The sequence below is a fragment of the Anser cygnoides genome, chromosome 1, assembly GCF_040182565.1.
Source record: "Anser cygnoides isolate HZ-2024a breed goose chromosome 1, Taihu_goose_T2T_genome, whole genome shotgun sequence".
In the NCBI taxonomy this organism is placed as follows: domain Eukaryota; kingdom Metazoa; phylum Chordata; class Aves; order Anseriformes; family Anatidae; genus Anser; species Anser cygnoides.
This window is the reverse complement of record NC_089873.1, coordinates 209,230,166-209,243,287: the sequence shown is the minus strand read 5'-3', so window position 1 is coordinate 209,243,287 and position 13,122 is coordinate 209,230,166. Positions and strand designations below refer to the sequence as shown.

Genomic DNA, 13,122 nt, shown 5'->3' with positions numbered 1-13,122 from the left:
ATCCCTATAATGGAGTCATAAGTACAGCTTCTAAGAAAGGACCTACTTTAGTTCCAGGCTCTGCTCCAGTGACCCACCAACACTTCTGTGAAGTGTTCATTGGAGCAGAGACTAGAATTGATGTCTCCACCTGGAAAACTTCTCCAGCTACTTTCTTGGCCCAAATAATATTTACTCGTCCCAAGAAACTTGCCATCTGAGAACAGCTAATATGCAGGAAGAACTGATCACAGGTTCACCATATGCTGTGGTTTGTTAATGAATCTCAGCGAAAGCCCAGTTACCGTGAAGCAATTATGGTTTCTGGTAGGATAGTCCGTCTTTGTAGCATGATGCTTCTTTCCCTGCAAAAATCTTTGGTCCAAGGCAATGCAAACCCTCCAGCTCTGCTGTCCTCTCTGTTGCAGTCCATCGTGGCATACTACAATAAGCACGCAGGCAAAACGAGAGAAGAAGCCAAGCTTGCCTTCCTAAAGATTATCTTCAAGTGGCCTACATTTGGATCAGCATTCTTTGAAGTGAAGGTACCTGCCCTGCCTGGGGGTTCTCTGGCAGCTTTGAGACAGTATCAGAAGTCCCGTATCATGGAGGGGTTCCAGGTATGCAGGGTTGTCCCAGCGCCTGGAGTGGAACAACCCTGATAAGACAGGGAAAGGATGTAAGTCTCTCCATCAGTAAAGGGCTGAGATACTCATTTATGGCTGCCCTGTCTCTTTACAATACTGGGGCATTGTAGAGCATCAACGTATCTCAGTCCTCTTCAGGTCTATCCTCGCAGCTGTACTGCTGAGGAGGCAAGAGCCATTCTCTGTTTTGTGAAGGCAAAGGGGAACGTGTAATTTTCACACACCTGCACACACTGTGAACCCAATCCAGATCACCCATCATGGCACCAGGTTCCCATCACAGGCAGGGGAGGCCAGTAGTGATGAAGTCCAAGAACTCTGGGCACCTTATTGCAACCCCCCATACTCAGGGACCATACATTAGGCATGGTGTGGAAACATGATGCTGAAACCGTTCATGATATCTTTGAACTTAGGCACCTTAATTTCTGTCATGTTCATTAGATGGCGTAGTGGATCTGAATAATATCCAGTGATTTTTCCACCCAGAGTGATTTAGCTGCCAAGTGTAAATGCAAATGCAGGCAGAAGATACTGGGTGAGGAAATAGGAAAGGGCCTGATTTAGCACGACACTTCCCCTAACCAGTTCATCTCATTTCCAACAGCAAACTACAGAGCCAAATTATCCAGAAATCCTTCTAATTGCCATCAATAAGCATGGAGTGAGCCTCATTGATCCCAAAACCAAGGTAAGCAAGACTGAGGTCTTCACCAGGTGCTCCTGAGCCAACTCCCCAACCCCTTACAGGGTTAATCCCAAAGGCTGTGCTATTCCACCAGCCGCATGGACCTTCCAGTAGAGCAGTCCTCCACAAGAATGGAGGATCCACAGTCTTGCACTTCACTGCTGTTCCTGTGAGGCCATGGTATATTCTCATTTCAGCAGACATCCTTGGTCTGCTTGAAGGAAAGCTAAAGGTTGAGGCTCTCGTGTTGAGTGTGAGTCTTGTGTTCCCACCAGGATATTCTCATCACTCACCCCTTCACCAAGATCTCCAACTGGAGCAGTGGCAACACCTACTTCCATATAACTATCGGCAACCTGGTGAGGGGAAGCAAGCTGCTCTGCGAGACATCCCTGGTAAGGAGTGTTAAAGATTGATGGGCACAGTTAGAAAAAATCCTGACTTTGGCAGGCCAAAATAAACTGCTTCCCATAAGCCATGTCTCAGGGATTCTCTGGACTGAAAGTGGTCTCATAGAAGACCCATCAATATGTGTTTTTCTTTTTTTATTTTTATATTTTTTCCCCTTGATTTCAGCACTGTCTGGTTGCTATCTCCAGAACAGCTTTTCCTAGGGATGATTTAGATATTAAGTATGGGGAGATGTTAAGTGTGTAAGGCCTCACCTCGTATGCATCCATGGAGAGCTTTATGGCAGCACAGAGTTCATCCAAGACTTCCCTGCCACTGCCCCCAGGGCAGTAGCACTGGACAAGCCTGTAGTAAGCAAACAAGCAGCACTCACACCATGGCTCTGCCCAAGCAACTGGGGCTCTCATTAGGTCCATCTTCCAAGTTACAGGCAAGCCTGAGGTTCTTGGGGCATTGCCAACCCAGGAACATGGGACACTGCTCCATGTCACTGGAGTGAAAAGCGTATCAAAGCAGATGTGGGCTCAGGGGGTGTCCTTTTACCAAGATCCTTTGCCCAGCTTGTACCTACTAACAGCCACAAGGAAAAAAAAAAAAAGAAAACAAAACACTTCTGCTTAGTCTATCTTAAACTCAAAGCATGGAGGATAAAAAGTCCTGTCCTGTTATTAATTTGGGGCGTTCACATTATTTTTGGCCATTTGAAAAATCCACTCCCCTTCCAAAGCTCCACACATCCTTAGCCTCAGCAGCCTCCTGGGAGAGACTTGCACTGTAAATTATGTTTGATCCTTGTGTCAGGGCCATATCACTCAAGGAGAACTGTGGAAAAAGGAAGAAGGAAAAAGAAAAAAAAAAAAAAAAGAAAGGAAAAATATACCTGGAAACATACATATAAGTTAACAACTTGTAGCAAGTGTGTTCAAGAGGCATGAGCCAGAGACCAAGCTGTGCTATAAAGGCAGGTAACATCTTCTCTCTCCTCACCAGGGCTACAAGATGGATGATCTTTTGACCTCGTACATCAGCCAGATGCTAACAGCCATGAGCAAACAGAGAAGTGCAAAGGGTAGCAAGTGAACTGCAAGAAGCCACTGGCAGGTGGCCATGGGGCTAATTCGCCAGCTGAGGGCTGTGGGGTACCCATGCAGCTGGGGGAGAACCTTTGCCTCCCAGATGTGGAAGATGAGCCGAACGCCGTCAGGGAGTTCGCTGGACTCTGACCTCGAAGGCTCCAATCCCACCTCCCCTTCGAGCGAGGATGACTATCTCTGACCCCCCCGTCCTCCTTCCCCACCCTGCAACCCGACTCCACCTTAAACCTCAAAGATTTCCAGGGGACACCACCGCTCTCAGGCAGTGACTGAGCAAAGAAACTCCGGCAGGACGTTTGCCTGAACCCAACAGCTGGCATCAAAAAGGCTCTGGGAAGAGGATTTGTGTGTGTGTGCGTGTGCGTGTGGCTTGGTTTGGTTTGTGTTTTTATTTTAAGTAAAGAGAGAGCTATCAAGATGCTAACGGCTTTTGGTGAGCTTATGGGCATTTCAGGTTTGAAGAGGAGTAGCAGAGCCCCAGTCCATGCTGGAAAGGTGTCTGATGAACACTGCGTGGCTTGTTTTTTGACATCACAGAAGAATACACCGTGTTCTTAAGGACAGGAAGAAAAAGCAGGCTGGGAGGAGCACATTTTAACCAGGAATCAGAACAAACAAACCACTGATCGAACAGGCTAGAGTACTGATGTGCTGTCCGTGCAATGCTGGAAATATTTAAAGAACAAATTTTAAAGTTCTGTTTCTTCATCTATTTATTTTTTAAAATATTAAAAAGAAAAAAAAAATATCCCGCAATTTGCGCTGGTATCTGGACGATGACTCAGGGCTGAGGGCGACCTGCAGGACAATTCCTCGCCCTAGGATCCCCCTGGCACCGTGACAGCCAGTGACTGGGGCACATCTTCCCCAACCTAAGGGCTCAGCTGGAAGTGAAGCTCAGAAGATGTCATCTCCTTTTGCCCCCCTTGTGTCCAGACAAATTAACCCTGGGAGGATCTTTACTGCAAGCTTCAACGTGGACGTAGGGATTTCGAAGTTCCTGCTCTTGGAAGATTGTGGCCAAGCCCATGTGCAGAAAGGGCTCTGATCTAAACAGGGACTTGGCCATCACAGCTGGAAAAAACTTAATGATTTTGTTGTGCTTTTGTGTGTGTTGCTGTACAAAAGGGCTCTCTGCCAGCCCCGGTTGGAGCCTGAAGCACTCTCAGAGAGCACAGGCCCATGATTTCAGAGGGTTTTTCTCCATCTTTGGTTGGCCCTGCCGATCTGCTGGCTGGTTGTCCCGTCGTCCACCCAGCACCACGCAGTGTGGAGCAGCTCCTTTGGACCAGAGCTGGGACCTGCCGGCAGAGAGGAGGCTAAAGGCATGTCGTGTCTGGGGGGAGGTAGGGGAAGGAGCATGGGGTGCCTTTCCAAAATCCAGGCTTCAGAGGAGCACGTTCCTGGGCAGGTGGCATCAGGAGGGGTGAGAAGTGTCTGCTGAGAGCTGACGTTGGTGTCACTAGCCAGTTAAGCTCAAGTAACCCTTGCTGGGCTTACTGGGCTCAGTCTCCCAGCGCTGTGGCACCAGGAGCACTACCTGCCAGGCCACCAGGAGCACGGCATCTGACGGGGATACAGCAGTGGCTTTGGACCTCCGTCTCTCCACCAAAGCAAACAAAATGCTGCTTGGAGACGTCCACCAGCCAGCCAGGGCTGCTAGGAGATCCCCCTTACCACCACGACGAGCCTCCAGCCACCCCTGCCGCCCACAACACGCTCAGTAGACGATGCAGCCTAGCAATGTTCTCCAGTGCTGGTCTGGGCCAGCTTTCCCCCACCGCCACCCTCGTCCCTTCGTCCACAGCTCTGTTGGCCTCCCGTGCACCCCACCATTTAGGGGGTGCTGGGGCTCTGTGTGCGTGTGCCTGTGTGTCATATGTATTAGCATCTGCTGGCCTCTTTGTATTCACACCGAGCAATGTAACACGAAAAAAAACGTATGTCCAAGTGAAATATTCTCATTAAAAGGCGTAAAGTGGCTTGCGGGAGGCTGTCCTGCACTGTGCGGTCGTGGTGATGGCTCCACGGGTGGGATCAGGGCCCCCAGGTCCTCAGCAGGGAGAGGACTTCTGGTGGAACGGGGCTCCTGGTGAGAATATCCGGCAAGGGGGAGCGAACCGTCAGTGGACACAAAAATTACGAAAATTAAGAAGGGGGGTAGGGAGCTAACACCATCATTAGGATCCTTTCTGCACGCTTCATAGATCTGGAGCTGCTCTACACCAATCCTTTTGCCCTTTTCCAAGGGAAGCTACTGCTTTTTTGCACATCTAGCCTCCAGAATACCTCAAAATTGCAAGCTTAGAAAGGTTTGAGTGCTTTTCAGCACAGTTAACTTTGAAACCCTGTACTTCCCTTTCACCTTTTATTTGTGATGATATGTTTAATCAGCAAAAACACACCTCTGAATGATGATGATCTGAATGCCACGTTCTTCCCCTTTCCCAATCCCCTGGAATAAAAACAAAACAGGATTGGAGAGCCAAACTGTATTTAAAACATCACCTAAAATTTACAAAAAAAAAAAAAAAAAGTTTTTATTATCTGTTCAAGTAGAAATGTATGGCTTAAACCTGGAGATGTTCACATCTCCCTTGCAGAACAAGGCATGGAATTCCTTCCCCGTATGTGCCAGCAGCCACCGGGAGAAATGAAAATCGGAATAAATCCCAGGATGCAGGGCAGGTAACAAAGACCTTCCCAAGGGAAAAGCAAACAGGACCCCTCGTGGAACCAGTTCACACCCAGCTCGATGAAGAAGTGTTGTGCTCCTGGTTACTGTCCCGGTAGTCACATGGCCAAGGCACCAAGAAATCCTTTAGCATCTGTGGAAAATACTCCCTCACCCACAGCCAGGGTGAAGTCTGTCCCATTGGGGTTTACGGCAGGACTAGAGGAGGGGAAAGGAAAACCTAAGCTGTCCCTGCCTGTGTTATGGAGAGGCACAGACCCTGGTGAACCATCCAGCAGCACTTGACCGTCGTGGTGGGGCTGGGGAGCTCCTGGGGCTGGAGCAGACCTGAGAGGAGGAAGGGAGTGTGTGGACAGGAGACTGGAGAAATGTGGACAACCAAGGGCGAGGAGGACCAGAGGGTGCTCGGGTGTTTGCAGCGAAGATAAAAACAAAGCTGCACAAACAGAGGGCTTACTGCAGGAGGGCTTACAGGATGAGATACAAGTGGTCTCAGAGGGAAATGGTGGTTCCTACACGAATACTGCCAGGGAGGTTTAATCCTTTCACCATGGTGCACAGCTTCGTCAGGGACACAGCCCCATCTGTGCTCCCTTACACCCCGGGGATCCCTGCCAGGCATGGGACTGAGAGGAAAGCAACAGGAGAACAAGGTCAGTGCTCATCTCCATCGGGGTCGTGGTGGCAAATGGCTCCTCCTCGCCAGGCAGGCTGCTGTTTGCACCGCAGGAAGGGGCAGCAGGGCAGGCTTTGCTCTCCGATCCTCCGCGAGATGCCAGGTCTGCACCTCCTCCTTGCCCGCGTCAGGCCACGACAGCAGGCATGTTGCTGAGCTCTGCAACAGAAGACAAGCAGTGAGCTATTGACACACCTCCAGCTATTTTGCCAGCAGTCGCGAGCAAACAGCTTGGCCAAAAAAAATCCTGCAGCCCAGGTTGGGTCATTTTGTCTGCTCCTTTAGTCCAGAAATCTGGCGCATGGGGGTATCCCCAACAGACCCCACCTTGCCGTGGAGATCTGAGAGTGCTCAGTGACCCTAAGGTGGATCCATCTCCTGCCCCCCCTCACCCCGCTCACCTGTCCTGAACTTGTTGTAGGTGCCGCTCTCCAGCATCGAGCCACCATCGTGGGCACAGCAGGAGAAACTCCGCTCTCGCCACCTGCCAGGGGCAAAGTGCTTGGATCAGGCCACTGCTTGCTGTGGTTCCCCCCGCAGCTCCCTGGAGCCCCGATCACCCTTTTTCTACTTTGTCGGGGCAGGACCTGGCCTGGCACCTGAGGGTTTGCTCAAGTTTTTAGTGAGAAGGGATCCTGATGCACAGCTGTGATGTCTAAGTGTCCACGTTTCACGTGTAAAACAGCATTTTGAAGGCGCCTTTTTGACTAATCCCTCTCCAGCCTTCCAAAGCAAAAGTATAGCTGTCTCTCCTTTTCCACACCAAAGCACTCCACATAACCACGCCATGCTTATAAGCAAGCCAGGCTGCTCACCCAGGATCTTCCTGATCTTTCCCCCTGCTGTGACCCGCAGCAGAGCTGTGCTCCCAGCACCCCTGCAGAAAACAGCCCCGAGCTGGCTGGTCTGGTCCCTCCACCCACCCACAGGCAGGTGAAGAGCTGAGCCCAGCACCTCCTGCTGTAGGAGCACAGCCTGGCTTCTGATCCAACCACGGCAGAGCTGAGCATCCAGCAGCCTGACCCCAGTTTCTCCGTTATTAAACATAGATAATGTCTTGGACAGCACAGAAAGAAAGAAAATAGTGTCTGTGACACTCAGGTATTTCTGGGTATATTTCATATTTCAGATAGTTCGTCTGGGAGGATGGATTCCTCAGTGACTCTGATATATGCAGACAGAGACATGAGGTGCACAAATGTTAACAATGAGAGCTCTCCTCCTAAGTTACATCCAATGTCCAAATAATCTAAATAGTAAAAAATAGAAAAATCAGTTCGTTTTCCAGCTTTGATAACTGGATTCTGCTGCTACTCTAAACACACCAAGTCTGCACTGAATCCTTCGGGTAGGTGATGTCTGAGTTCCCAAAAGGAAATGGAAATATATAGCAAGCAGGAGCAGTGCAGAGGTTTTTGGAGACTTTAAGGCCTTTTTTTTTTTTTTTTTTTCCTTTTTTCTAATTCTTGAAGAGGAAGATGTCCTCTAGAGCAGTTTTAACCCTTCAGGTCACTGAAAGCATCCCTTCGTTCCTCCAAGGGGGACAACAGATGAGGCTAGCACGGCCACTAGCAGCTCAGTAGTTACCAGTGCAGAGCGAAGATGAGTGAGATGAGGAGCACAGAGGCCAGGTCCGTCAGGATCCACATGATGTTGTACTGCTGCGGCGTCTGGAAGGGAACAACAGAGGACGTGTCCAACACCAAGGACCCCGAAATACGCAAGAAAGCTGCTCTAGCTCCTCCTTGCTTCTTGATCCTAGCAATTCAGCTCCCTGGTGTGCATGTGAAGTAATATCCTTAAGGTGTTTAAGGTATTTGGTGGCATTTTAAAGAGGTCACCTGCCAGTGGGTGTTGGTGCAAAATCATCGGTCTCAATAAGGACAAGTCCGCTGGGTGGCCAAGGAGACTGGACCACATCACAGTAAATACAACAGGGACTTGTTTGGACAGGCAGGCCCTGTAGTTTCCTTTGCTTCCCTATGACATTAATATCAACAGATGGCATTTGGCTGCCCCTGGAAAAACTGTACTTAAGTGAAAACCAGAGAGGGGCTGGGTTGGCTCCTGCTTCAAGTCCAAGAGCATCTGAAGATTTGTCCTCACATCAGACCACTCCCGCCCTCAGAATGGACTGAAATGATGCGGTTTTCTGGGTGGGAGATGGAAGCACTGTAAAATCTACTTCAAGAGCGTGAAACCAGTCATTCAGAGTGGTAACCTGAATGCAGGGACTCTGGTGAGACCAGTGACCCAGGTGCTCCGTAGCCCTATAGGTTGTCAAAGGCACAGTAGAGGGCAGACAAGCAATGTGAAAAGTTCCTCACAGCAGGTTTTTTTTTTTTTTTTTTTCCCTTTGGGCTTGTGACAACAGACCAAGTTGAGAAGGAATGTAGGCGTTCCTGGGATTTAGGAACTTTTGACAGCAATAAGGTTCTTTAGAAGCTTAGAGATTGAAATCCTCATGCGATATCCACATGTACCCTCAAAGGCCCCTTCCTTTAACCCTAGACAAGTTTCAGTATGACTTATTTTCCCTCATGTCAGGCCTGAGTCTCCAAGTCCAGCCAACCAGGGTTCTTCTCCATGGACCAAGAAGAACCAGGAAATGAGGGTGATGATACCTGGTATGGCTCAGAGGAATGAGGTAAACCAGGTTCATGTTAAGTCTGTCTGCATGCAGAGGGACTTTATTCATGCACAAATCAGCCCATGGTCTCTAAAGGTAGCCATGAATATCTGCCCCCCATTTTGTACCCCGGGAACAAGGGAGGATCACTGCTTACCATGAGGAAGAGGGGCTGGCTGAGATTCTTCAGCGTGTGGACAGCATTAGTGGTCACAGAGTGTGCCCCCGAGCACCACGCCAGGGAGAAGAGCCACGGCTCGTTGATCACATAGAGGTTGGTGGTGATGTTTGCCTCAGCGTATTTCCTTTAAAAGACCAAGAGGCAATTGCCTTCATTAAGAAAAGCAAGGAGGTTAGTACTTCCTTTGGGCTGAATCAAGGAGAGCTGGCAATTCTGTATGGCAATTCTGTCCTAACTTGTTATAGGACGTAGGTCAGGAACAGAAAGGAAGCCCAACCAGCCAATAATCGGTTGATAATATCTAATTCCAACACCTACATGGGCAGGGACACCTCCTGCTAGGTCAGGTTGTCCAGAGCCCCTTCCAACTGGCCTTGGGCACTGCCAGGGCTGGGGCACCCCCAGCTCCTCTGGGCAGCCTGGGCCAGGGCCTCAGCGCCCTCAGAGGGAAGAATTTCTTCCCAACGCCTCCCCGAAGCCTCCCCCCTGCCAGGCTCCAGCCGGTGCCCCTCGTCCTGTCCCCCCAGCCCTGACAAAGAGTCCCTCCCCAGCTTCCCTGCCCCCCCTGCAGGCCCTGGCAGGCCGCTGGCAGCTCTCCCCGGGGCCTTCTCTTCCCCAGGCCCAGCACCCCCAGCTCTCTCAGCCTGGCCCCAGAGCAGAGCTGCTCCAGCCCCTGAGCATCCTCGCGGCCTCCTCCGGGCCCGCTCCAGCAGCTCCGTGTCCTTGTGCTGGGCCCAGAGCTGAACGCAGCGCTGCAGGGGGGGCCTCCCGAGAGCGGGGCCCAGGGGGACAATCCAGCTGGGGGCTGCCAGCTCATATTCAGTATTCCACCTAAAAATGCATTTGTCATCTCCCAATAGTGTGTTTAAAATAATCTTCAAGGTCATTATTCACATTTCTTATGTTTGCAGCAACAGCTGGCCATTTGTGATGTCCTTATAAGTTACTGAAATTTAATATGAAGTGATACCATTTCTCTGTATAACACTAAGGGAATGTATCATCAGTATGAGCATTTGTAAATTTATCTACAGTCTGCCCAGGATTTACCCAGATTTACCCAGATGGATCTAGCTAGCATTTTAAATGTTGGGAAAATTATCATTAAGAAAACATGAACATTATTATTATCCAAAGGGCTAAACGTTTTCTTATACTTGTTTTTAATTATTTTTCAATGCTTTTGAGCATGGGAAAGAACAAAAAATCCTGTTTACAAAAGGAGAGCTGGATAGGTAAGACATTTCATGTGTGTTTTTAAAAATATCTGTTTATGTAAGACAACCATTTTGGAGAATCCTTCAATAAATGTGGAGCTTTCCATTGGAGAGATTACACTGTTAGTGTGTCCCAAGCAACAGAGTACTGGTAGCAACAGAGACAATAATGAAGTCTCCAAAATACCATCTACAAGAGTGTTGTGTTCTCTCACCACAGCATTATGCACTCACACCGATGTTTGTGGAGGCCATAGGAGGTTAAATAGTTGTTTGTTCATTCTCCATGGTTCATTATTAGCAATACTGAGGATGGCATATGTAGAAACCTGGAGACACCTGCATCCTTCTAGTCAGCAAATCCTCAGATCCCAGTGAAGTAGATATGGACTTGGACAAGGAGGGGTGCTACCCTCCTTGCTACGTATGCTACCTCTTGGCCCTACACGGGGTATACAGTAGGAATGAAATAAAGTCCTTCAACTCCAAAATGTAACAGGGTTGGCCACTTAACCTAAAAGAGCTCTTGCCAAAAATGCTGTAGATCCTAGAGCTGGTCACTGGAGGGAGGCATTGCCACACACATGAAGCAAACATCCTCTAGACAACAGCACTTCGGGCTGAAACTGCAACCTACCGGATATCTTCACTGGACATTTCAGTGTAGGCCAGATTGAGTTTGACAATATTGTCCATCAATAGGTCTTCAACTGGGGCTTTAGTGCCCATTGTCTGCTGAAACCCGGGAGCAACAGAGTGAACAAAGGACCTCATATCATTCTCCAACCATAAGACCTGCAGGCAACAAGAGGACTTGGTGAATTCAGTGAGCTCACTAATATGCCATGCCCTTCACACAAATCCAGTAAAGATACGATCTTGAGGGGCTTAACCCAGCCTGTCAAATGATATATTTCTTGAAATGATCAAAGCACATTTAGATTCAGGGTTTAAATTTGCAAGTCACTTTCATCAAGAAATCAGTATTCACTGTTCCTTCTTATCGACTTGAAATCAGTGAGAACATTTCACACAGCCCAACAAAAGACGCGGTGTTTGAAATGAATGAAAAGGCAGCTTTGGTGAATGGGAAAGGCAACAGAAAATACCCTCTTCTCCCATTATCCTAGCATGGGAGCAGATATGGATCAGCCTAACTCTGGACATCAATGGATATAACCTGCTCCACATGGATTTAGCATCCATCCTAAGCAAGGAGTTAACAGTGAGGGAGGAAGGCAATAAAGCTCCCAGCTACTTTAATTTAAACCAGGAGTTTCTATGCAATATATAAAATAAGTATAGGTGGCTTATTAGGGTGTACGCTGACAATTATCACAATGATGAAAGGACACAGTTAGGGGCCTAAGGCATCACCGGGTATATCTACACTTTCTGATTTCCTGTGTTGCTGTAGCATTATGCCACTTTGTACCTGCTGAGGAACTGATAGTAGAAGTATATTCCAAATGATGCCTCTGAAAACAATTGGGACGCAAGGGGAAAGACTGCATGCTCGTGAAGTCACGCCAAGTATGACCCCAATTCAGAGAACAAGAAAAAGGGATACAAAGAAGAGCGGCCAGCCTACCAGATGGGGTCTAATCCCGGACTCATTGAGGATGACTTCCAGGGTTCTGTTGATCCACGAGTACCTGTAAGGATGTTTCTCTGGAGGGCGGTAGAGATCAAATATAACAAGTTTATTCTGACTGTCTGCGAGGCGCAAGAAATTACTTAGCTTGTAAATTGACTGATTCATTGCCTGGTTTTGATCTGCCCTTGACAGTGAGCCCATGCATGAAAAGGGTTTGTCCTAGAAACAAACAGATGTAAAAAGGAAATCAGTCAGCCAGTCATATCTAGGAGCAAGCTGCATGCAAACATTTCATACCTCTGTAAGCGAAAAAGTTTGGCATCAACCCTCAGTAGGTGAGGATATTCTATTCTGCTTAGCTCTTCTACCTGAGAAACATGGATAATTAACCCAGATGACACTGCTTCTGGGACATAAATTGTGTAGCTAGCTCTGCTGTTCTTCTCTGTCCCATCACGTAAACCGTATTACACACAGCACCTTGCACAAGTACCTGTTTTCTTCTTTCTCCAGACCATCTGTTCTGCTGCTGCCATGATAAGGAGCTACAAGAACACCCACCAGCCAAACAAAATAGGTCTCCTAGGCCTAAAGGCCAAAAGGACAAAGCAAGGAGACCCCCAACTGAATGACTTCTACCAACTAAGTGTGGGCTCAACCAAAAGTTTCTCTCCTAACTTTCATACTAATAAGCTGTAGCCAGCCAGTGTCTCTTCTACAACATCACAGTCATTTATGGTGCTTGCCTTAAGGAACCATGCTCCAGCATTCAACTCCTTCAGGGTATCCCAGGAGAACAAGGCTGCATTTTGAGCAGTGTCGTTGGGATAGACCTCCCTGGTGTTGGTTGTCCTCCTCAGGCTGCTGTCATGCATGAGGAAAGGAACTCCGTCGTAGCTGTTGGAGAGCAAGAATTCAGGTCACCTGGAGTGGAGATCATTCATGGCACAAGCAGAGTCAAACCAGGTGAGAACAACGTGTGGGCCACCATGAATGCAGCAGTACAGCCTCCCTTAGAGCAGAGGGTAGGGTAGGAAAGAAGGCTGACACTCAAGATACCAAACTATTTCAAGCTTAAATATTTCTGGGTCACCTTGGTGAAGCTGTACCTCACTGTGACTCATTTTCCTCAGGGGCAAAGTGGAGATGGTGACATTTATGCCTGCCAGCCCCTAAAAGAAAATGGGTAGTAACTTGTGGCCAAAGGCTCTTTCTGCTGACACCAAAGTGCTTCTACAGGTTTCAGAGGACTGAAGTTTGAATGGATAGAAAGGCAAAATTCTCTTTTATAGAAAGGTCTTTATTAAT

General features: G+C 48.4%; 2 protein-coding genes across 12 annotated transcripts in view; one reads left to right on the top strand and one right to left on the bottom strand.

Annotated features, from left to right (window-relative positions):
* The window catches only part of MYO7A (myosin VIIA), a 94,435-nt gene extending 89,634 nt beyond the window's left edge, over positions 1-4,801 (top strand). For all 5 annotated transcript variants that reach the window (XM_048051049.2, XM_048051056.2, XM_048051055.2 and 2 more), the window contains 4 exons: positions 408-524; positions 1,234-1,317; positions 1,590-1,709; positions 2,716-4,801. In XM_048051049.2, coding sequence (XP_047907006.1) covers positions 408-524; positions 1,234-1,317; positions 1,590-1,709; positions 2,716-2,805 — 411 coding nt within the window. In that variant the 3' untranslated portion in view covers positions 2,806-4,801. The remainder of the gene's footprint in view (positions 1-407; positions 525-1,233; positions 1,318-1,589; positions 1,710-2,715) is intronic.
* A 1,060-nt stretch (positions 4,802-5,861) lies between these two features.
* LOC136789655 (glycerophosphodiester phosphodiesterase domain-containing protein 5-like) overlaps positions 5,862-13,122 on the bottom strand; it is a 33,788-nt gene continuing 26,527 nt past the window's right edge. For 6 of the 7 annotated variants that reach the window (XM_066990000.1, XM_066989997.1, XM_066989998.1 and 3 more), the window contains 7 exons: positions 12,561-12,711; positions 11,809-12,033; positions 10,855-11,012; positions 8,977-9,124; positions 7,778-7,860; positions 6,592-6,674; positions 5,862-6,349 (listed from right to left, as the gene is read on the bottom strand). In XM_066990000.1, the coding sequence (XP_066846101.1) occupies positions 6,318-6,349; positions 6,592-6,674; positions 7,778-7,860; positions 8,977-9,124; positions 10,855-11,012; positions 11,809-12,033; positions 12,561-12,711 (880 nt within the window). In that variant the 3' untranslated portion in view covers positions 5,862-6,317. Of the gene's footprint in view, positions 6,350-6,591; positions 6,675-7,777; positions 7,861-8,976; positions 9,150-10,854; positions 11,013-11,808; positions 12,034-12,560; positions 12,712-13,122 lie in introns of those variants that run through there. The other variant, XM_066990003.1, reaches the window with a different exon arrangement.